The sequence below is a fragment of the Oncorhynchus clarkii genome, chromosome 18 (genome assembly GCF_045791955.1).
Source record: "Oncorhynchus clarkii lewisi isolate Uvic-CL-2024 chromosome 18, UVic_Ocla_1.0, whole genome shotgun sequence".
Classification (NCBI taxonomy): Eukaryota; Metazoa; Chordata; class Actinopteri; order Salmoniformes; family Salmonidae; genus Oncorhynchus; species Oncorhynchus clarkii.
The window spans coordinates 50,415,622-50,440,578 of NC_092164.1; the positions used below are offsets into that span (position 1 = coordinate 50,415,622).

Below are 24,957 nucleotides of genomic sequence, written 5' to 3' on the forward strand. Positions count from 1 at the left end.
TATTGCATTCTCCTTTTTCAAATGGGCGGTTATGTAGAATGCATAAGATTCTGTATTTACAATAGTATAGCTTCTCCCTTTGTTCCTCAGTCTTCCCGCTCTTTCACTCAAACCCAACCCCCTCTCTTTGTGTAACCAGCCGTCGTATCTGTTCCGTCCACCAGGGACGTTTTCTTTGACATAATTTGTAATCAATCAATTCTGTGTGATTATTTAGTAAATAAATAATTTAACCAAATGTTGTATTGCTGATTCAACTTGTTAGCCAGGGTTTGTGAAGATATCTGAAAGTTGTAAACTCTTGGTTGAGACTAAATAAGGTGAGGATTAAATATTGACTGCTATTGATGTAAAAGATTACCAGGTCTTTAAGAGTTTTACTACACTTTCTAGTTAATTATCTATCTGATTAGCTTATTCAGGTAATATTAATTACAGAGAAATTATTTCATAGAATAGCATGTCATATCACTAAATCAGGCATAGTCAAAGACACGACAACTGTTGTGTCATCAGCAAACTTAATGATGGTGTTGGAGTAGTGCCTGGCTGTGCAGTCATGAGTGAACAGGGAGTACAGGAGGGGATTGAGCACGTACCCCTGATTGGCCCCTGTGTTGAGGATCAGCGTGGCGGATGTGTTGTTACCTACCCTTACCACCTGGGGGTGGTCCGTCAGGAAGTCCAGGATCCAGTTACAGATGTAGGTGTTACGCGCCCAGGGTCCTTGGCTTAGTGATGAGCTTTGAGGGCAGTATGGTGTTAAACGCTAAGCTGTAGTCAAAGAATAGCTGTAGTCAAAGAATAGCATTCTCACATAGGTGTTCCTTTTGTCCAGGTGTAAAAGGGCAGTGTGGAGTACAATAGAGATTGCATAATCTGTGGCTCTGTTGTTGTGGTATGCAAATTGAAGTGGGTATAGGGTTTCTGGGATAATGGTGTTGATGTGAGCCATGACCAGCCTTTCAAAGCATTTCTTGGCGACATATGTGAGTGCTATGGGTCGTTAGTCTTTTAGGCAGGCTACCTTAGTGTTCTTGGGCACAGGGACTATGGTGGTCTGCTTGAAACATGTTGGTATTACAGACTCAGTCAGGGAGAGGTTGAAAATGTCAGTGAAGACACTTGCCAGTTGGTCAGCGCATGCTCAGAGTACACGTCCTGGAAATCCGTCTGGCCCTGCGGCCTTGTGAATGTTGACCTGTTTAAAGGTCTTACTCACATCGGCTGCGGAGAGCGTGATCACACACTCGTCTGGAACAGCTGATGCTCTCTTGCATGTTTTAGTGTTACTTGCTTCGAAGCGAGCATAGAAGTTATTTAGCTCGTCTGGTAGGCTCATGTCACTGGGCAGCTCTCGGCTGTGCTTCCCTTTGTAGTATGTAATAGTTTGCAAGCCCTGCCACATCCAACGAACATCGGAGTCGGTGTAGTATGATTCGATCTTAGCCCTTTATTGACGCTTTGCCTGTTTTGTGGTTCGTTGGGGGGCATAGGGGGATTTCTTATAAGCTTCCGGGTTGGAAGTCACGCTCCTTGAAAGCGTCAGCTCTACCCTTTAGCTCAGTGTGAATGTTGCCTGTAATCCATGGCTTCTGGTTGGGGTATGTACGTACAGTCACTGTGAGGACGATGCACTTATTGATAAAGCCAGTGACTGATGTGGTGTACTCCTTAGTGCCATCTGAAGAATCCCGGAACAAATGCCAGTATGTGCTAGCAAAACAGTCCTGTAGTTATAGCATCTGCTTCATCTGACCACTTTTTTATAGACCGAGTCACTGGTGCTTCCTGCTTTACATTTTTGCCAAATGGAGGGCGAGGGAGAGCTTTGTATGCGTCTCTGTGTGTGCAGTAAAGGTGGTCTGGATTTTTCCCCCTCTGGTTGCACATTTTAACATGCTGATAGTAATTAGGTAAAACTAATTTTAAGTTTCCCTGCATTAAAGTCCCCGGCCACTAGGAGCACCACCTGGATTAGCGTTTTCCTGTTTGCTTATGGCGGTATACAGATCATTGAGTACGGTTTGGTGCCAGTCTGTGGAGGTATGTAGACAGCTATGAATAAAACAGAGAACTCTCTAGGTAGATAGTGTGGTCTACAGCTTATCATGAGATACTCTACCTCTGGCGAGCAAAACCTTGAGACTTCCTTAGATATCGTGCAACAGCTGTTGTTTACATATATTGTTAGGCCCCCCTCCCCCTGTCTTACCAGAGGCTGTATGTTCTATCCTGCCAATAGTGTATAACCTGCCAGCTGTATGTTCTTAATGTTGTTGTTCTGCCATGACTCGGTAAAACATAGGATATTACAGTTTTTAATATCCTGTTGGTAGGATATACATGCTTTCAGTTTGTCCCATTTTATTTTCCAGCGATTTTAACGTTAGCTAGCAGGACGAAAGGCAGAGACAGATTAGCCACTCGTCGCCTGATCCTCACAAGGCACCCTGATCTTTATCCGCGAAATCTCAGTTTCCTTCTCCAGCGCATGACGGGGATCGGGGCCTGGTTGTGTGTCTGTAGTATATCCCTCCCATCTGACTCTTTGAAGAAAAACGCTTTGTCTAATTTGATGTGAGAAATTGCAGTTCTGAAGTCCAGAAGCTCTTTTCGGTCATAAGAGATGGTAGCAGCAACATTATGTACAAATCAAGTTACGAACATTGCGAAAAACAAACAAAATAGCATGGTTGGTTACGAGCCGATAAGACGGCAGTCATCCCCTCCGGCGCCATCATGAGCAGGTACAGAATAAGGCTGTAACATAATGGCTGTGATAGGAAATAAACTGAGGATGGATCAACAACATTGTAGTTACTCCACATTACTAACCTAATTGACAGAGTGAAAAGGAGGAAGCCTCTACAGAAAGAAAATATATTCCAAAACATGCATCCTGTTTGCAAAAAAAACCTGATTGAGCCTGCTTTTCAGGGAGAGATGAATTCACCTTTCAGCAGGACAATAACCTAAAACACAAGGCCAAATATACACTGTAGTAGCTCACCAAGAAAACTGAATGCTCCTGAGTGGCCGAGTTACAGTTTTGATTTAAATCTACATGAAAATCTGAATATGTTTGTATTTCCTTTATTTTATTTTTGGAATTTGTGTGCATTGTTTTGTATTGTTAGGTATTACTGCATTGTTGGAGCTAGGAACATAAGCATTTCGCTGCACCTGCGATAACATTTGCAAAATATGTGTACTCGACCAATCCAGAAAAAGTAATGTTATTACAACTGTTTAAAGTTGTTGCAATAACACCTATTTTTCTCCAAAGGTCATTCATCTACATCTGTTATTATGTTGAGAATAGAACAGCAGAACGTGTGTGTGTGTTTGTGTCCCGGATTTCCTCAAAAGTCCCCATAAGGATAGTAAAACAAGGGAAATCTCCTTTGTGGGGACATTTCCCAGGTCTCCACAAGGACAAATACTTTTTAGGGTTTAGGGTTACAATTAGGGGTAGGAGTTAGGGTTGGGGTTAGGTTTAGGGTTAGGTTTAGGGTTAGGGTTACAATTAGGGGTTAGAGTTAGGGGTTAGGGGTAGGAGTTAGGGTTAGGGGTAGGGTTAGGGGTAGGAGTTAGGGTTAGGGGTAGGAGTTAGGGTTAGGGGTAGGAGTTAGGGTTAGGGTTACAATTAGGGGTTAGGGTTACAATTAGGGGTAGGAGTTAGGGTTACAATTAGGGGTAGGAGTTAGGGTTAGGGTTACAATTAGGGGTAGGAGTTAGGGTTAGGGTTAGAATTAGGGGTAGGAGTTAGGGTTAGGGTTACAATTAGGGGTAGGAGTTAGGGTTAGGGTTACAATTAGGGGTAGGAGTTAGGGTTAGGGAAAACATGATTTTGAATGCATATCAATTTTAAGTCACCACAAGGATAGTAAAACATATACTGTGTGTGTGTGAGTCAAATCAAATTTTATTGGTCACACACATGGTTAGCAGATGTTATTGCGAGTGTAGCAAAATGTTTGTGCTTCTAGTTCCGCCAGTGCAGTAATATCTAACAAGTAATCTAACACTTCCACAACAACTACCTAATACACACAAATCTAAGTAAAGGGATGGAAAAAGAATATGTACATATAAATACATGGATGAGCAATGATGCAATAGATGGTATAAAATACAGTATATACATATCGAATGAGTAAAGTAGCATTAATAAAGTGTCTGTATGTAGGCAACAGCCTCTGTTAGTGATGGCTGTTTAACAGTCTGATGGCCTTGAGATTGAAAATTAGCTTCTGTCTCTCGGTCCTAGCTTTGATGACCTCACCTTCTGAATGGTAGCGGGGTGAACAGGCAGTGGCTCGGGTGGTTGTTTCCTTGATGATCTTTTTGGCCTTCCTGTGACATGGGTGGTGTATGTGTCCTGGAGGGCAGGTCGTTTGCCCCCGGTGATACGTCGTGCAGACCACACCACCATCTGGAGAGCCCTGCGGTGGTGGGTGATGCAGTTGCCGTACCAGGCGGTGATACAGCCTAACAGGATGCTCTCAATTGTGCATCTGTAAACTTTTGTGAAGGTTTAAGGTGACAAGCCAAATTTCTTTGCCAAATTTCCCAGTAAGACCAACCCTTAGACGAGGCTCCTCTGCAATGTTGACTTTATCACCAAGGTTCCTCTGGCACAATGATTGCCAGGACTGGAATATTGGGAATGGAGATGTTGAATGAATTACACTTCTTCCTCCCTGCTCTTTCACTCTACACATACTCACACTGCACCTGCATAAAGCGCCTCTACAGTGATTACAGTGTTTTGGGCTAGTAGTTTCCCATTTTGTGTTTATTTGCATTGATATGAGGGTGCTCGAGTTTTTATTCGATATATCGTGTTTGTGTCAATTTAAAAACAGAAATACATCTGGTGTGGTTTATTTGTTGTTGATGTTTGCAGGTTTACGTACTTCTGACGTCAGAGATGACTAGAACCGATGCGCCCCAAAGCAGAGAGCGAGAGAGAACTGCTGCATCTATCAGATTCACACACGGAAGCTTTGAATTAGCCGCAGTTATTTTCAGTGCTCAATCTAACTAAATCTAGTGCTATTGACAAGGCTGAAGATTGATGTTATCAGAGCACATTGTACAGCCTAGTTGCCTAATCGACGGTCGTTCTTCGAGGCAGTCTGCATTGAATGACTTATAACGAATGAACGCAGCGAGAAGGTCAGAATTAGCCTACATTGCAACTCACCGCAGCGCGGTAAGTCAACTAAATACCGTAACCGTCCACACACAGGTAACCTATAGGATCTTTATGTATTTGCTTTTAGTGGCGTCCTTATGTTTTGTATCTGCCAAACAAGCCCATCAGCCTATACTGTGTAGGCTATTAAAATTATACTGTACCTTTATTGCCTACCTCGCCAATGCCATTGAAAAGCCATGGCTTTGCGGGTTTCTTTGTCGGTAACAAATAACATTCACCATATAGCTTTGACAGCCTGTCACATTTTGGATGAGGAAGAAAGGGTTGACACATGCGTTGTCCTGTGTTGACATGAATGGTCCAGACCTCTTGGCAGAGTGACACACTCAGATAGCCTACAGGGAGGCCAGATATTTTGTCCCCAAAATATAGTCACTTATCTCAATTATTTAGTCTTCCAAAAATAGTAGCTAGGGTTCTGCAGTTGTTGTTTGTCAGCTTTGTAATGCCAGGCCAGGGTTGTTGATTTTTCTTCTGCCATATCCTACTTAAATAAGAAAAACAATCATTATTAAATATTAGTAATAAATAATTATTAATAATGCAGTTATTATACAGTGAACAAAACATATAAACGCAAAATGTAAAGTGTTGGACCCTTGTTTCATGAGCTGAAATAAAAGATCCCAAAAATTTTACACACAAAAAGCTTATTTCTCTCAAATGATGTGCACACGTTTGTTTACATCCCTGTTAGTGAGCATTTATCATTTGCCAAGATAATCCATCCACCTGACAGGTGTGGCATATCAAGAAGCTGATTAAACAGCATGATCATTACACAGGTGCACCTTGTGCTGGGGACAATAAAAGGCAACTCTAAAATGTGCAGTTTTGTCACACAGCACAATGCCTCAGATGTCTCAAGTTGAGGGAGCATGCAATTGGCATGTTGACTGCAGGAATGTCCACCAGAGCTGTTGCCAGATAATTTCATGTTAATTTCTCTACCATAAGCCGCCTCCAACATCGTTTGAAAGAATTTGGCAGCACGTCCAACCGTCCTCAGAACCGCAGACCAATGTGTATGGCGTCGTGTGGGTGAGCGGTTTGCTGATGTCATTTTATCGATAGCAATTTGATTGCAATTTGAATGCACAGGGATATCCTGACGAGATCCTGAGGCCCATTGGCATGCCATTCATCTGCCTCCATCACTTCATGTTTCAGCAAGATAATGCATGGCCCCATGTTAGAAGGATCTGTATACAATTCCTGGAAGCTGAAGATGTCCCAGTTCTTCCATGGCCTGTATAATCACCAGACATGTCACCCATTAAGCATGTTTCGGATCCTCTGGATCAATTTAATTGACTGATTTCTTTATATGAAGTGTAACTCTGTAAAATCTTTGAAATTGTTGCATGTTGCATTTATATTTTTGTTCAGTATATATTTGCTGACATTGTGGAGAGTGGTTGAAGTGTCTATTGGAAATGTAGACCCTGACCCTTCATAGTACAGTGTGTCACAGTTGTGCTTACAGGGTAATCAATACACACTACTGGAACAGTTATACAACACCCTGCCTGCCCTACTGCTTGCCTGCCTGTCTGGTTGGAATGTGTCCTCACATTGAGGTAGCCTTGCCCTACCCAGGGCAGGGTTAGGGTTCATACCAGTAGTCTGAAATGTCCTTTCTTCCCTTGCCCAGTTCATCTGAACTGATCTGACAATGTGAATGCAAAAAGGTGGATACGTGCACACACACGGACACACCTGAATAGTCACCTTTTAGGAATGTTCTTGGGAGCAGTTCGGTCATGTCTCTGTGGTTCTTGACACCAGATCAGGAATTCCTGTAAGGGGAACATTTCGCCTATCTGGAAGAAGTATTGTATAATCAGACATATGCGTGTGTGTGCCTAAACCTTCCCTATGGTGGTTGGAATGGTTCCTATGTGTGTGAAAATGATCAACTCTCTTTCTCCCCTGTCTTCCCACCCCCTTCCTCCCTCTCTCCCCACCCCCTTCCTCCCTCTCTCCCCACCCCCTTCCTCCCTCTCTCCCCACCCCCTTCCTCCCTCTCTCCCCACCCCTTTCCTCCCTCTCTCCCCCTCAACCCGCACTTTCTTTCGCTCTCACAGGGCTGGAACGCAGACTGCACCATGAGTTCCAGTTCACTAGCAGAAGACTGATCTAAGATCAGAATCTAAAGCCAAATTCATCATATGGCGGTAGAGGTCTCCCGTAGGCACAGATCCAGGATCAGTTCACCGTCCCAACTATCCAGACTCTAAAATGCAAAACTGATCTTATATCAGCATATAGGGCCAACTTCATCCCAATCCCCAGCAGCCATGGCAGGGTTCAAGAGGGGTCACGATGGGAAGATCGCCGGGCTCTACGACCTGGACAAGACGTTGGGACGAGGACACTTTGCCGTGGTCAAACTAGCACGCCACGTCTTCACGGGAGAAAAGGTAGCTTGTCTGTCTGCCTGGTCTTTTCAAATCAAATCAAATTTGATTTGTCACATACACATGGTTAGCAGATGTTAATGCGAGTGTAGCGAAATGCTTGTGCTTCTAGTTCCGACAATGCAGTAATAACCAACGAGTAATCTAACCTAACAATTCCACAACTACTACCTTGTACACACAAGTGTAAAGGGATAAAGAATATGTACATAAAGAGATATGAATGAGTGATGGTACAGAACGGCATAGGCAAGATGCAGTAGATGGTATAGAGTACAGTATATACATATGAGATGAGTAATGTAGGGTATATAAACATAAAGTGGCATAGTTTAAAGTGGCTAGTGATACATGTATTACATAAAGATGGCAAGATGCAGTAGATGTAGCAAGATGCAGCAGTTTAAATGAGTACAGTATATACATATACATATGAGATGAGTAATGTAGGGTATGTAAACAATATATTAAGTGGCATTGTTTAAAGTGGCTAGTGATACATTTTTACATCAATTTCCATCAATTCCATTATTAAAGTGGCTGGAGTTGAGTCAGTATGTTGGCAGCAGCCACTCAATGTTAGTGGTGGCTGTTTAACAGTCTGATGGCCTTGAGATAGAAGCTGTTTTTCAGTCTCTCGGTCCCTGCTTTGATGCACCTGTACTGACCTCACCTTCTCGATGATAGCGGGGTGAACAGTCAGTGGCTCGGGTGGTTGTTGTCCTTGATGATCTTTATGGCCTTCCTGTGACATCGGGTGGTGTAGGTGTCCTGGAGGGCAGGTAGTTTGCCCCCGGTGATGCGTTGTGCAGACCTCACTACCCTCTGGAGAGCCTTACGGTTGTGGGCGGAGCAGTTGCCGTACCAGGCGGCGATACAGCCCGACAGGAAGCTCTCAATTGTGCATCTGTAGAAGTTTGTGAGTGCTTTTGGTGACAAGCCGAATTTCTTCAGCCTCCTGAGGTTGAAGAGGCGCTGCTGCGCCTTCTTCACAATGCTGTCTGTGTGGGTGGACCAATTACGTTTGTTCGTGATGTGTACGCTGAGGAACTTAACTTACTACCCTCTCCACTACTGTCCCGTCGATGTGGATAGGGGGGTGCTCCCTCTGCTGTTTCCTGAAGTCCACAATCATCTCCTTTGTTTTGTTGATGTTGAGTGTGAGGTTATTTTCCTGACTGGGAAGATACTGCATTTCTGGTCCAAAGGGAATACTACTGGTTCTAAATGTTTCTACTGGCAGTAAATTGATTGATTAATGTAAAGTAATTGATTGGCTAGCAATCCTGTAATTATTATTCCATATCAAGGTGACACTTAAGTTCAGACTGGAACTTGTAGCCAGTGGCTATATGTCCTAGGAGAAGGATGATGATTCTGATGAAGAACATGATAATAATAATCATTATTTCCACTCCAGGTAGCCGTGAAGGTGATCGATAAGTCCAGACTGGACCCAGTAGCCAGAGCTCACCTGTTCCAGGAGGTCAGGTGTATGAAGCTGGTGCAACACCCCAACGTGGTGCGTCTGTATGAGGTCATCGACACGCAGACCAAGCTCTACCTAATCCTGGAGCTGGGTGATGGAGGGGACATGTACGACTGCATCATGAAGCACGACGGAGGACTCACGGAGGAGGTGTGTGGTGGGTGGGGGAGTGTGTGGGTTTGGAGGGGTGTGTGTGTGTGTGTAAAAAGGACTACAGCAGCATTGTAAACACCCTACCTATAAAAACATAATATCATGATCATCATCACTAAAGCTGAAGATGTCTTAACTCCTCCCTCCAGGTGGCGAAGCGTTACTTTGCCCAGATCGTCCATGCCATCTCCTACTGCCACCAGCTCCACGTGGTGCACCGTGACCTGAAGCCAGAGAACGTGGTGTTTTTTGAGAAGCAGGGCCTGGTCAAGCTCACTGATTTTGGCTTCAGCAACAAGTTCCAGCCAGGGGAGAACCTGGCCACCTCCTGTGGCTCTCTGGCCTACTCTGCTCCAGAGATACTGCTGGGAGATGAATATGACGCACCCGCTGTGGGTGAGTGTCTGTTGGGGGAACTGTGTTTGTGTTGGGGGGAGGGAAGGAGGGTGTGTGTGTGTAGGAGTGTGTCTGTATTTGTATGCATGAAGGGACTGATTTCAGACTGGCTTGTTGTGATTTATCAACAGTGGCAGGTTGTTATTGCAATCTTTACTTCAGAAAGATTTGAGACATACTGCCTTTTCTGTGTGGTGCTGTCTTTCTCTCCATCTCTCGCACTCTCTTTCTCGCTCAATTTCTGTCTTTCTTTGTGTGTGTGTGTGCGTGTGTGTGTGTGTTAAACTCTCCAGAATCCATAGTCCAGCGTGTGTTCTTCCCAGTGGGAAAAGTGCATACAGTCCTCTATCTGTCCCAGGTGAACTGCTAGATCCTCTAACAGACCAGGCTAATAATGACCCTTACATGCAGTTGGCTTTTGGGTCAATTCCATTTCAAAGTCAATACAGTTAGGAAGTATACTGAAATTCCAAGACAATTTTTTTTCTAATTGAAAATGTGGAATTGGGATTTCTGTTTACTTCCTGTATTGACTGAATTGGTCCCAATAGAATGGACCCCAACCTTGCTTGGCAGACAAACTGGGACACTTTCACAACTATCAGACTACTAACGACAGAGGTATTGCAGAGGGTAGTGCCTTAGCTGGTTATAGTATTAATAAATTAATATCACTTTATTGGGGCGGCAGGTAGCCTAGTGCAGGTAGCCTAGTGCAGGTAGCCTAGTGCAGGTAGCCTAGTGGTTAGAGCATTGGGCCAGTAACCGAAAGGTTGCTGGATCGAATCCCCGAGCTGATAAGGTAAACAACAAGGCAGTTAACCCACTGTAGCCTGTTTTCCCAAGTATGGTTCTCATTCAGAGACAACGATCGACAGCTGCCTCTGATTGGGAACCATACCAGGCCAAACACAGAAATACAAAACCTAGAACAAAAACATAGAATGCCCACTCCAACTCACGCCCTGACCAAACTAAAACAGAGACATAAAAAAGGAACTAAGGTCAGGATGTGACATTTATATTGTTCCATTCGGTTCCTTTTTAAACTTCGGAAATATATATATTTTTTAGATTTAGCTTGACATTAAATAACTTCACCAATCAATGCGGATAGAGAATCTTGCTATGGAGCGGGCAAGCTATTTACATGCATTGGACAGACAAGTGTAGGGCATGAGAAGCAACTGGAACTTTGCGGGTGGGGAGGGAGAGGGCGGAAAAGCAAGGTTGGCTTGAAGCGCTGAGCCTCTTGTTGTTTTGACACTTAAGTTCAGACTGGACCTTGTAGCCAGAGGCTATTATCTGAATTAGGCCCACAGAATTATACCTACGGAGGAGCGGCTTCTATGAAAGAACTTTGAATGTCTTTGAACTTCAAAGAGTTTGCATAGCTAACGTTGGAACAGAGCTAGCTAACTATGCTTTTTAAAATAACAATTCTTTTCTGGAACAGTATAGATCACTTTTGTTCTAGGATCTGATCCCTGAACCAGTTCCAACCCCTGATACATATACAGGTTTTGGAGAGAGGTGCGCCAGACTTTCTCCGTCGGACCCGGGATTCAAACTGCCAACCCTCTGGTTGCTCGCACGCCTCTCTAACTTCTAGGCAACTATCCGGTCTATATCTCACTCTATCTATTATCTTCTGAATGGAGAAGAGGTAGATAACAACTCCCAAATCAAATATCAATACACAATGAAATTGGTTTCTACACCATAATGTGTTTCTCCTAGCACCTCTGGTGTAACGACACCTCACAGAGGGACTAAGTGATGGATATAAAATGAAAAAGAAAGAGGGAAAACAAGAGGGGGAGGGGAGAGACTGAAAGGGGAAGAAAGAGAGCGAGAGAGACAAAGGGAATCAGTATTCATCCCCTGCACCCAGAGGCCAAGGCTTCAGACCCAGAAAGAAAGAGGGAGCATTTCACATTTTTCTGACTGAGTGGAGACGCAGGGCCAGTTTCTGTCTCGCTCTCTATTTTATCCTTCTCTTTTGTGCTGAGCAGATGATCCGATTTGTGTTTGTAGTTGCTGACGCCTCTGGTTATGTGTGTGTGCTGTTGATATCACTCAGCAATGCGGTGATTGCTGAATGTAGCCCATCTGGCAGAGGTTGAGGGATGTCTAAGGAAATGGTAGGGGCACTGATTGTTATGGGGCGAGGGTTGTATCTTAACACCAGGCCTGTAATAGAGGATGCAGAGGGTGTTACATCACATAGCTGTCTCACTAATAGCAGTTCTATAGCTAATAAGAGAGACACTGACAAGCTCTCTTTTAAATATGTATCCAAGAAACTGTCAGCCAGATGGTTTATAAATAAAGTTATCCAGAGGCTGTCAGCCCACGGGTTTATAAATAAAGTTATCCAGGAAGTTGTTTGCCCTATGACAAGGTAATGAGGGACTGGGGGCACGGTTGCAAAAAAACCTGGTGACGTGAAAACAGGCGATAGCAATGTTTTGTTGTCCTCTCTTACTGCAGTGTGTGTGTAGATAGTTGTTCTGTTAATGGTTGTTCTGAATAAGATAACTGTTTCATGTACTGTAACATGACGTGTGTTAGAGACATTGAAGGATGAACATAAACCCATTTTGTGTGTGTGTGTGCCTGCATGTGTGTTGGTTCTTATGTGTGTGGGCGTGTATCCATGCATGAGCGGAACGTTAATGTGTGTGTGTGTGTGTGTGTGTGTGTGTGTGGTCAGGCAGATGCCCTAGGCCAGTGTGTGTATTTATGGAAGTGTCCTGGTCAGATGATTCATGCTTCTTCTGAGTAGAAGCAGGTTGTTCTTATGTAGGTCAGTGGAAAAAAACATACAATACCATGCATCGCTTTCTTAGTCTTTCTGTATTTCTCCCTCAATCTTTTTTCCCTCTTTCTCTGTCTGTCTTTCTTACTCTCACTTGTCCTTTCTCTCTCTCTCTAACTGTTTCTCTGTTTCACAAGTGAAATGTAGCTGTAGCTATACACCTTTCTCCAGGTATATGAAGGACCAATAAGAGGGGCTAACCTCTTTTTTTTTTCTCTCTCTCTCTCTCTCTCTCTCTGTAGATATCTGGAGTCTGGGGGTGATTCTGTTCATGTTGGTGTGTGGCCATCCACCCTTTCAGGAGGCCAACGACAGTGAGACCCTCACCATGATCATGGACTGTAAATATACAGTAGCATCACACATCTCCTCAGCCTGCAGAGAGTGAGTCACACACATGCACGTACAGACACACTCCATTTGAAAGTACTCTGTAGCTGCTGCATATTTCATGCCCATAGATGTGTGAAGAGCGAGAGTGGAGAGGGGGAACGTGGAGAGCAGAGGGGATGAGAGGAGAGAGGGAACGTGGAGAGCAGAGGGGATGAGAGGAGAGAGGGAACGTGGAGAGCAGAGGGGATGAGAGGAGAGAGGGAACGTGGAGAGCAGAGGGGATGAGAGGAGAGGGAACGTGGAGAGCAGAGGGGATGAGAGAAGAGAGGGAACGTGGAGAGCAGAGGGGATGAGAGGAGAGAGGGAACGTGGAGAGCAGAGGGGATGAGAGGAGAGAGGGAACGTGGAGAGCAGAGGGGATGAGAGGAGAGAGGGAACGTGGAGAGCAGAGGGGATGAGAGGAGAGAGGGAACGTGGAGAGAGAGAGAGGCATAGTATAAAAATACAGTATCTCTCCTCTCCCTCTGCAGTAGTACCCCAGTCCCAGCACCAGCCCCAGTCCCAGTCCCAGCCCCAATGCTGTGTTAAGTTGAGTGTATCTCTGATGTTTCCATTAAAACATCAGGCCAATCTATTTTTAACATTGTTCTGCTGCTGCTGTATTGAACAACAGCTCTCTGCAGTGTCTGTGTGTGTGTGTGTGTGTGTTCAGATGGCTTCTGACTAGGCTAGTCCTCATTATACATTTCACACCATCGCCAGGCTAGCCCTGTCAGGGGTAGTCATATCCGAGATGCAAAGCCGCTATTTATTAAAGTAGAACTGACAACTTTTTAGCAACATGAAATCTTACTCAAATCTGTTCATATATGTCCCCACAAAGAATGTCAACTTTTTTTATATAAACTTTCGGATAATCGAGAACTTGAAAATGACCATATCTAAGTGTTCATAAGTTCATGTTTGGGAATGATGTGTGTATATATAGTAAGGCATTTGTGAAAATTAGATAGCAATATAGCGTGGGAAAGCGGCCGTGCGTTTGGACAATTAAGACACTGCAGTAAATAAAACCTAATAAAAACATCTGTCTTGTCCAGGACCGGAGTCTACGCAGACCATTGCTCCATAGCCAATCAGAGCTACAGTAGGCCTATATGCAAATAAGCCATTTGGCACTCTAGCCTGCCATAATTCACTTTGAACTGGACTGTGTGTTTGTTTACAGGCAGTAGCAACAGCGCGACTTTAGATCATTAGAACACATTCACCACAAGCCAGAAAATACACCTGAATGGATTTCTGCAATTATGTAAATAACACAGGAGTCCTACTACATTTGGGAACTTCACAGTCCTATTCGATCAAACAACCATGAAAAGGTAGGCTCTCTCCCCTCAGTTACCTATACACATCAACAACACCAAGATCAACAACTAATACTAGTCAGAGTGAGATGAGCTAAAATCTAACGAGGGAACATTAGATAAACCCCCTCAAACTGCTTCAGCTAGTTGTCTGTCAAAAGCACTGATAAACGATGGGGAATAGTAGCCTGCTCGTCCTTCTGCAGTTTGCAGACAACTGAATGGGAACTTGCCTGCCTGAATGTCCATTTGATCCATGCCAAATACATTTGATTGACAAATAAGAGATATGCTAACTGTGGATAACAGTTGTTCAAGTTCAGCATAGCAAGCTATCAAAACGATTCACATTTCTTGCTAGCTAACCTGCATCTCTAGCTGTAGCTACCAAAAAACAATATGAGGGGAAAAAGTCGGTCACTCACCCACTCTCCAATGACATGACATTCTCCCAGCAGCTAGCTACCTAGCTAATGTTAGGCTCCATGTTTTTAGGTTGCTAAATAAATAGCTAGCTACACAAATAGATACACTATCCCAGGGGTGTCAAACTCAATCAGCACACCTATGTACATATGATGCTGTATATAGCATTTTAACATATTAAAACAATCATGTTTGTTCAGCCTTTGCAGCTATGCTTGCAGATGTGCATAATATGGTGCGACCCTAATAAAAAAGTATTTAACTCCAAATAACAAAAACGAAGCAATAGGTTGTTGTAACATTCAAACTTAAAACATGTTTTTCATTTTTTCTGCACTGCATGGATCACCTGTGCGGTTGAATGCAGCATTGTTGTATGGTGCTCTCAAAATGTATCGTCGTTGAGTAGCCAGCCTAGACTACTGCTCAAATGTTTCTATAATAGACCTACATGTTTGTCCTTTGGATGGTGTTTTGTTGCAGGTTTTGTTATTTGGTTATTCATTGTCTCAAGCTTTAAAAACCAAAGCCAGACTGCAATATTTGAATAGTCTAGCTAGGAATGTGACATGTGTCTGTTCACTTTCCCTCAACTGCATACTGTAAACGGGACACACGAAAGCAGCGCGATTGAAGTTGAATTCACCGATGTAAGCGCTTCAGGCTGTAATTTCATAAAGTAGATGACTCAAATGTTGACTCATTTATAATCGCTTGTGTTTGACACATGTGCACTAGCTTATTAGCCACGTTATGATTAACTTGTGATCGTTGCCCTTGATATTTTGATTGTATTGATGTTCCCAGCCTTAGTTACTGTTACGGATACAGGTATCCTGTGTCTGTGTGTATCCTGTGTGTGTTTCTTTTCTCTCCTTCTCCCCTCACAGGTGAAAATCATCACTCCCCAATCAGTCAACAATCAACCCATCAATCAGAAGACACACCTCCTCCTGTTTCCTACCCTATCACAGCTCCTTCCCCATGGTTTAAAAACCCCATCATTTGTTTGTTCAAGAGCTCAATCTTTGTAATGCCATGTTGGTAGATAGCTGTTCTTGGTAGATTTCAGGAGAGCTCAATCTTTGTAATGCCATGTGGGTAGATAGCTGTTCTTTGTAGATTTCAGGAGAGCTCAATCTTTGTAATGCCATGTTGGTAGATCTCTGTTCTATATAGATTTCAAGCTCAATCTTTGTAATGCCATGTTGGTAGATAGCTGTTCTTGGTAGATTTCAGGAGAGCTCAATCTTTGTAATTTTTTTATTTTTTATTTTACCTTTATTTTACTAGGCAAGTCAGTTAAGAACAAATTCTTATTTTCAATGACGGCCTAGGAACAGTGGGTTAACTGCCTGTTCAGGGGCAGAACGACAGATTTGTACCTTGTCAGCTCGGGGGTTTGAACTTGCAACCTTCCGGTTACTAGTCCAACGCTCTAACCACTAGGCTACCCTGCCGTAATGCCATGTGGGTAGATAGCTGTTCTTTGTAGATTTCAGGAGAGCTCAATCTTTGTAATGCCATGTTGGTAGATAGCTGTTCTATATAGATTTCAAGCTCAATCTCTTTGCAAATGCCATGTTTGTAGACCTCTGTTTTGCACGCGCTCTCTGTGTATTAATTAACCTCTCTTTTGTTTGAGCACCTCCATAGCACTTTGTCATCACCTGTGAGTATTGTTTTGGTTATGGTGTTTGTTTGTTGCTGGTGGGAAAAAGGGGAAACCAAGACAAGTCGCCCATGGGCATACACTACCCGTAGGTAAACTTTGTTAACACACACTAGTTAGAACTGGGCGGACCACCCACTGTATTTTGGTTAGTTAGTTAGCTGTTGTTGAAATAGGCTAGTCTAGCTTAGGGGTGTTTTGAATACTTATTGTTTCTTTCCTTGGGTCCAGCTCAGCCCCTTTTCCTGCTTCCCCCCATTACCGTGTGTTTAGAAATAAACCCTGAGTTTGACGGTATTATTTCGGTTGTCGTGGTTATTTCGTTCACTTTTACTTTGTCACTATTATAATTTACATGAGTTATGTTACGGGTCTCACTACCATCCCCCCTAGACTGTTGGGCCAAAAGGGATTCGTAACAGTTACATTCGTCCGTTTTAGTCCAAAATATTGAGTCATTGAAACTGAAACAGTGCATTCCGAATGGGTGGAAGCAGCAAACAATGTACCAGGCCATCTGTGATTTACAACCTGACTGCAATATTTGTTGGACTACCAAGAAATGTATTGGTGAATTATATTATTCATGTATTGAACTGCATCCATCTATTCTGCCAACAATGCCTTACCATACGTCAATTAATTTTTGGTCAAATAGAACCTATTTTTAAAACCTCTTATAAAGTTGGTTTTGAAGCATAAACTGGGAATTTGATATTTTTTACTGATTTTATGATTGTCTGTTTTGTTTCATATCTGCAAAGTAATTAAAACGCTGCCAGTTCCACTTTAAGCCTTGTATTAAGATTTGATTTAACCTCTATAGTTACTATGGTAACCGAAATGTAATAATGAAATTACCATAATTAATTAACTGCACCTTCATCTCCCTCACTCCTCTCTATCTTTCCATCTCTCCTTCTCTCTCTCTAGTCTGATTGACTGTATGCTGCAGAGAGACCCTAAGAGGCGGGCCACTGTGGAGTTGATCCAGGGCCATGATTGGCTGCAGGGAGTCGACCCCTCCCCTGCCACCAAGCTGACCACACCCCTGGTGTCGTACAGGAGCCTATCAGAGGAGGAGCACGGCAGTATCATCCAACGAATGGCACTAGGCGGCATCGCAGACAGGGACACAGTCACAGAGTAAGACACGCACACACACAAAATGAACGTACTGCAATTCTACAAAGGCCTCTCCTTTCCATTTCTGTTCACACAGTCCTGTCATTAGGTTGTGATGGTCATTATTAGTGACTGTCCTGTCATTAGCTTCTGGTAATGATGATTATTAGTGACTGTCCAGTATCGCTGTCCTCTCGCATCACTATGCCAGCTGGCGTGACGCTAAATTGATTCCCCACTGTCGTCATCAGCTTATTTATCATTAGCAGCCCTCTGAGTGCCTGTTCTGCAGCTGGTGTCACGTTAAATTGATTCCCCACCCCTGTCTTCTCCGTTGGACTGACAGCAGTCATCACTGTTTCGGTTCTGATCTGCTTGTGTGTGTGTGAGGTTGTTGAGGGTAGCTAGTAGTTATGGTAATCTAGTTTATAAAGTATGTTCTGATGTATGTTCTGAACGTGTCCTCTCTCTCTCTCTCTCTCTCTCTCTCTCTCTACCTTTCTCTGTCTCTCTCTTTCTTTCTTTCTCTCTACCTTTCTCTGTCTCTCTCTTTCTCATTCTCTCTCCCGCTCACCTCCAATCTCTCTAGAGCCTTGGAGTCTGACCAGTATAACCACATCACAGCTACATATTTCCTGCTGGCAGAGAGGATACTGAGGGAGAAACAGGAGAGAGATCAGAACAACCACACATGGTCCAGCCCCAGCCACAAGGCCCAGTTCAGGTACTGTAAATATACACACACACTCGCACACAACGCAGAATGTTGTGGGCTGTGTTTCTGTCAGTCTGCACTGCACTCAGCCCAAGGGGGGGTGCTGCTGTCACAGTAAATAAACAAGTAGAGACAGAGAGGGAGGGAGCTGCCACAGTAAATGTTGTTAAAACTCTCTGCTCCCTCTCTCTGCTTAACCCTCTTCAGGCAGTCTTGGCCCACCAGAGTGGACGTGCACCAGGACATGGGGGACGGTTTGGGGGGTACCCTCATCTCCCACCCAGGGGGCCCCCAGTCTCCCGCCCGCAGTGCTGAGAGCCTGGTCCACCACGGACCCAGACCCAAAACATCCCTACTGGAACTCAACCACAGACGGTTGGACAATAACACACAACCCACACACACTCTGACCCTCCAGGCTGATGACACACACACTACAAACAAAGCACTCCCTCCTGTCGGTTCAACCAGAGAGCACCAGGACAGGGGCCTCCGGCCTCCAGTCAAGCCCCACTCCATCCCCCTCAGGCTGGGCTCCCTGGCCTCCCCCACCCCCTCTAAACCACGGAGCCCCAGCCTCTTCAGCCTAGATGAGGAGGAGGAAGATGAGGAGGACGAGGAGGATTCGTCTCCCTCGGTTCTCCCTTCTCAGGTGGTTCTCCGGCATAACGTTGCCTCATCTTCATCCTCCCCTTCCTCTGTCTCTAACCGACTGACTTCTCGTAAGAGTGCACCCGTCCTCAACCAGATACACGAGGAAGGAGAGGAGGAGGAAGTAGAGAAGGATGACAAGGAGAAGGAAGGAATGATAGAAGGAAAGAAGTGTGTGTTCAAGCCAGAACAAGCTTTCCTCAGCCTCCACACTGGGATATTGACGTCGTCAGGTGTGTCGTCCCCAGCAACGGTTACCAAGGTGGCAACAGTTGCCATGGCGTCTCCCACCTCAGAGAGGAGAGATGACAATGACTCTGTGAGCCAGCGGAGACCTGACATGGACACGACAGGACCAAGACAAGGAAGACCTAGCTTTGCCAGTGGTGGGGGAGACAGAGGAAGAGAAAGCCCCTCTGCTGATGGTACAGGGGCGGGACTAGGCTCGGCCAAAGCAGCCAGCGGATTGGTGGAGAGCCTGAAACTGATGAGCCTATGCCTGAGCTCCCAGTTCCACAGCCTGACAGCTGGGGGAGGAGGGGTAAGGGGGGGGAGCTTGGACCACCAGGACCAGCCAGTGTGGAGGATGTGTATGGGGGGCTCTACCGGCAGCCTGGATAAGGTCTCTCTCCTGGGGGGTCCGTCGCCCGGAGGGACCCACCACCTCCAGCACCACCCCCTTGACCACTTCGCTGACCCACAGTTCGAGGCCCCGTCCTCGGGCACACTGAGGCTGAGTGAGCTGGACCTGGCCAGGGAGCATCACCAGAACCTGAAGAACAGAGTGCTACAGATGCCTCTCAGTGATAAGACTATGTCAGTCAATATACACAGGAGCCCCAAAGAGGGTCTGCTCTGTCCCCCTTCACCGCACAGCTGCTGCCAAGTCATATAGACCACATCTATCGTCCTCTCTACCCCCCCACCCCCCTTCCTGAGGTGGAACAACATACTTATAGTTGCACAATGACAATCTTTAGTTCATCCATGTTTTTAGACAATCCTATTTCAGTTATTTTAATGCTGACTGAAAATAGGTGGGGACATGACCTCGTGTTGTGAATGAAATGAGATAATATCATATTAACCATCAGGGCATCTGCTGTAATTGATTGAAATGTAACAGACTGCAACTACATTATATGTCATCTTCTCTTCACACACTCTCCATTCGTGACTCTGTAAATATGTTTAAATACAAAGTAGTACTTTAGTAGTACAGTACTTCTATTAGCAGTGCTTCCAGTAGAGCTGTGATGAGTTCTAGTCAGACCCTGACCACTATCAGGGTTGGGCTCAATGCCATTTAAATTCAGTCAATTCAGACAGAATTTTGTCATAAAGAAGAATTGAGGAAAATTGGACTTGGAATGTCAGTTTACTTCCTTATTTGACTGAATTGAAATTGAATTGACCCCAACCCTGACCACTACAACCCCGTAGAGTGTTCCAAGCCAAGACATTAACAGTATCACCCCTGCAAGTGTTGCTCTGTTGTGATGGTGTTTGACATATTCTTGTGCGATATCTAACTATCTAAGTATGTAGATGCCAGTGCATGTGTTCTATTGTACAAGACGACCTCTAGAGTTTAAACATCCACCTGGGGACTGTTCCAGGAAGCAGGATCAATGATTTAGCCAGCTAACTGTCCTAAATATTCTAAAATAACTTCATATTTTCCAGAAATATAGATTTGAAATTAGCATGGTGTAATTGACTTGACAACCAACAACAGTTTAGCTTTCAAAAGGAACCAGAAAAATTAAGATATATATATATACATATATCTGACTGTTTTTAAAGTTAGCTGGCTAAATGAATGACACTGCTTTTTAGAACACCCTACCTGTACTGCACTATGACACTGTAATGGCCTAAAACTATGTCACTCCGCCTCACACAACAAATTGTACATCAACATCAACAACAACCACAACAATATATATTCCAATAGATATGTATTGAGCCTAATGTACTGTACTGTATGTATATGGTAATGTATAAAAATAAACTGATGTGAATAAGAATTATGCTAATTTTGTTATGTTTCTTTCTTGTTTGTGTAACGGGTGAATATTTTTCGCTTCCTTGCTCACCCTTCCTCAACTAGGAGTGATCTTACTTCCTCTGCCTCGCTAACACACGTCACCGACCACTTGATAATGTCTTGGCCAGTCGTGCCACCGAGAAGGGATCGAGTAGAGACATTTTAAGTTGGAAAGTGAGGTTGCGTTACAATATAACTGTTACATTTTGATGTTTTCTTGTGTTGGGTTGGTGTTTTAATCTTTGCTGACATAACCAAGCACAGACTGCTACTGCAGGTAACAAAGATGAAATGTATTGAAAGGCAGAGTGAAAGAGGGAGAATAGAAGAAAGAGAGAAAGATACACCACGTGAAAGTGTGCCTGAATTGAAAGGACAAAATGTGAGTCGGAGCGAAAAGGAGACAGAAAAAAAGAGAGGGAGAGAGACAGATGGAAAGGAAGAGAGAGAGATGGTGGGGGAGAGAGACGGATGGAAAGGAAGAGAGAGCGATGGAAAGGAAGAGAGAGAGAGATGGTGGGGGAGAGAGACAGATGGAAAGGAAGAGAGAGAGATGGTGGGGGAGAGAGACAGATGGAAAGGAAGAGAGAGCGAGAGAGATGATGGGGGAGAGAGACAGATGGAAAGGAAGAGAGAGAGAGATGGGGGGAGAGAGACAGATGGAAAGGAAGAGAGACAGATGGAAAGGAAGAGAGAGAGAGATGGTGGGGGAGAGAGACGGATGGAAAGGAAGAGAGAGAGAGAGATGGTGGGGGAGAGAGACAGATGGAAAGGAAGAGAGAGAGAGAGAGAGAGAGAGAGAGAGAGGGTGGGGGAGAGAGACAGATGGAAAGGAAGAGAGAGAGAGAGAGATGGTGGTGGAGAGAGAGATGGAAAGGATGAGAGAGAGAGATGAAAAGGAAGAGAGAGAGATGGTGGGGGAGAGAGACAGATGGAAAGGAAGAGAGAGAGAGAGAGATGGTGGGGGAGAGAGAGATGGAAAGGATGAGAGAGAGAGATGGCGGGGGAGAGAGACAGATGGAAAGGAAGAGAGAGAGAGAGATGGTGGGGGAGAGAGACGGATGGAAAGTAAGAGAGAGCGATGGAAAGGAAGAGAGAGAGAGATGGTGGGGGAGAGAGACAGATGGAAAGGAAGAGAGAGAGATGGTGGGGGAGAGAGACAGATGGAAAGGAAGAGAGAGCGAGAGAGATGATGGGGGAGAGAGACAGATGGAAAGGAAGAGAGAGAGAGATGGGGGGAGAGAGACAGATGGAAAGGAAGAGAGACAGATGGAAAGGAAGAGAGAGAGAGATGGTGGGGGAGAGAGACGGATGGAAAGGAAGAGAGAGAGAGAGAGAGGGTGGGGGAGAGAGACAGATGGAAAGGAAGAGAGAGAGAGAGAGAGGGTGGGGGAGAGAGACAGATGGAAAGGAAGAGAGAGAGAGATGGCGGGGGAGAGAGACAGATGAAAAGGAAGAGAGAGAGATGGTGTTGGAGAGAGACAGATGGAAAGGAAGAGAGAGAGAGAGATGGTGGGGGAGAGAGATAGATGGAAAGGATGAGAGAGAGAGATGGCGGGGGAGAGAGACCGATGAAAAGGAAGAGAGAGAGATGGTGGGGAAGAGAGACAGATGGAAAGGAAGAGAGAGAGAGAGAGATGGTGGGGGAGAGAGATAGATGGAAAGGATGAGAGAGAGAGATGGCGGGGGAGAGAGACAGATGGAAAGGAAGAGAGAGATGGTGGGGGAGAGAGACAGATGGAAAGGAAGAGAGAGAGAGATGGCGGGGGAGAGAGACAGATGGAAAGGAAGAGAGAGAGATGGTGGGGGAGAGAGACAGATGGAAAGGAAGAGAGAGAGAGACAGATGGAAAGGAAGAGAGAGAGAGAGATGATGGGGGAGAGAGACAGATGGAAAGGATGAGAGGGAGAGAGATGGTGGGGGAGAGAGACAGATGGAAAGGAAGAGAGAGAGAGAGAGATGGTGGGGGAGAGAGACAGATGGAAAGGAAGAAAGAGAGAGAGATGGAAAGGAAGAGAGAGAGAGAGATGGTGGAGGAGAGAGACAGATGGAAAGGAAGAGAGAGAGAGAGATGGAAAGGAAGAGAGAGAGAGAGATGGCGGGGGAGAGAGACAGATGGAAAGGAAGAGAGAGAGATGGTGGGGGAGAGAGACAGATGGAAAGGAAGAGAGAGAGAGAGATGGAAAGGAAGAGAGAGAGAGATGGTGGGGGAGAGAGACAAATGGAAAGGAAGAGAGAGAGAGAGATGGTGGGGGAGAGAGACGGATGGAAAGGAAGAGAGAGCGAGAGAGATGATGGGGGAGAGAGACAGATGGAAAGGAAGAGAGAGAGAGATGGGGGAGAGAGACAGATGGAAAGGAAGAGAGACAGATGGAAAGGAAGAGAGAGAGAGATGGTGGGGGAGAGAGACGGATGGAAAGGAAGAGAGAGAGAGAGATGGTGGGGGAGAGAGACAGATGGAAAGGAAGAGAGAGAGAGAGAGAGAGGGTGGGGGAGAGAGACAGATGGAAAGGAAGAGAGAGAGAGATGGCGGGGGAGAGAGACAGATGAAAAGGAAGAGAGAGAGATGGTGGGGGAGAGAGACAGATGGAAAGGAAGAGAGAGAGATGGTGGGCGAGAGAGAGAGGGAAAGGATGAGAGAGAGAGATGGCGGGGGAGAGAGACCGATGAAAAGGAAGAGAGAGAGATGGTGGGGGAGAGAGACAGATGGAAAGGAAGAGAGAGAGAGAGAGATGGTGGGGGAGAGAGATAGATGGAAAGGATGAGAGAGAGAGATGGCGGGGGAGAGAGACAGATGGAAAGGAAGAGAGAGAGAGAGATGGTGGGGGAGAGAGACGGATGGAAAGGAAGAGAGAGCGATGGAAAGGAAGAGAGAGAGAGATGGTGGGGGAGAGAGACAGATGGAAAGGAAGAGAGAGAGATGGTGGGGGAGAGAGACAGATGGAAAGGAAGAGAGAGCAAGAGAGATGATGGGGGAGAGAGACAGATGGAAAGGAAGAGAGAGAGAGATGGGGGGAGAGAGACAGATGGAAAGGAAGAGAGACAGATGGAAAGGAAGAGAGAGAGAGATGGTGGGGGAGAGAGACGGATGGAAAGGAAGAGAGAGAGAGATGGTGGGGGAGAGAGACAGATGGAAAGGAAGAGAGAGAGAGAGAGAGAGAGAGGGTGGGGGAGAGAGACAGATGGAAAGGAAGAGAGAGAGAGATGGCGGGGGAGAGAGACAGATGAAAAGGAAGAGAGAGAGATGGTGGGGGAGAGAGACAGATGGAAAGGAAGAGAGAGAGAGAGAGAGATGGTGGGGGAGAGAGATAGATGGAAAGGATGAGAGAGAGAGATGGCGGGGGAGAGAGACCGATGAAAAGGAAGAGAGAGAGATGGTGGGGGAGAGAGACAGATGGAAAGGAAGAGAGAGAGAGAGAGATGGTGGGGGAGAGAGATAGATGGAAAGGATGAGAGAGAGAGATGGCGGGGGAGAGAGACAGATGGAAAGGAAGAGAGAGAGATGGTGGGGGAGAGAGACAGATGGAAAGGAAGAGAGAGAGAGAGATGGCGGGGGAGAGAGACAGATGGAAAGGAAGAGAGAGAGATGGTGGGGGAGAGAGACAGATGGAAAGGAAGAGAGAGAGAGACAGATGGAAAGGAAGAGAGAGAGAGAGATGATGGGGGAGAGAGACAGATGGAAAGGATGAGAGGGAGAGAGATGGTGGGGGAGAGAGACAGATGGAAAGGAAGAGAGAGAGAGAGAGATGGTGGGGGAGAGAGACAGATGGAAAGGAAGAAAGAGAGAGAGATGGAAAGGAAGAGAGAGAGAGAGATGGTGGAGGAGAGAGACAGATGGAAAGGAAGAGAGAGAGAGAGATGGAAAGGAAGAGAGAGAGAGAGATGGCGGGGGAGAGAGACAGATGGAAAGGAAGAGAGAGAGATGGTGGGGGAGAGAGACAGATGGAAAGGAAGAGAGAGAGAGAGATGGAAAGGAAGAGAGAGAGAGATGGTGGGGGAGAGAGACAAATGGAAAGGAAGAGAGAGAGAGAGAGATGGTGGGGGAGAGAGATAGATGGAAAGGATGAGAGAGAGAGATGGCGGGGGAGAGAGACAGATGGAAAGGAAGAGAG

At 45.3% G+C, this 24,957-nt stretch overlaps 1 protein-coding gene across 1 annotated transcript; it reads left to right on the forward strand.

Moving 5' to 3' along the window:
• The first annotated feature begins 4,958 nt into the window (after nt 1-4,958).
• On the forward strand, nt 4,959-20,826 carry LOC139373629 (SNF-related serine/threonine-protein kinase-like). Its single transcript, XM_071114352.1, has 8 exons — nt 4,959-5,221; nt 7,315-7,650; nt 9,068-9,286; nt 9,439-9,685; nt 12,749-12,890; nt 17,238-17,450; nt 18,019-18,153; nt 18,352-20,826. Exons 2-8 carry the CDS (start codon nt 7,528-7,530, stop codon nt 19,688-19,690), a joined length of 2,418 nt encoding a protein of 805 aa, XP_070970453.1. The 5' UTR covers nt 4,959-5,221; nt 7,315-7,527; the 3' UTR covers nt 19,691-20,826.
• Nucleotides 20,827-24,957: the final 4,131 nt, after the last annotated feature.

Excerpts from the sequence above, each read along its gene's own strand:
- LOC139373629 (XM_071114352.1), top strand. The coding sequence starts at position 7,528 with ATGGCAGGGTTCAAGAGGGGTCACGATGGGAAGATCGCCGGGCTCTAC. Across the intron at positions 7,651-9,067 it reads ACGTCTTCACGGGAGAAAAG|GTAGCCGTGAAGGTGATCGA; the intron begins GTAGCTTGTCTG and ends TTTCCACTCCAG. Across the intron at positions 18,154-18,351 it reads AGCCACAAGGCCCAGTTCAG|GCAGTCTTGGCCCACCAGAG; the intron begins GTACTGTAAATA and ends AACCCTCTTCAG.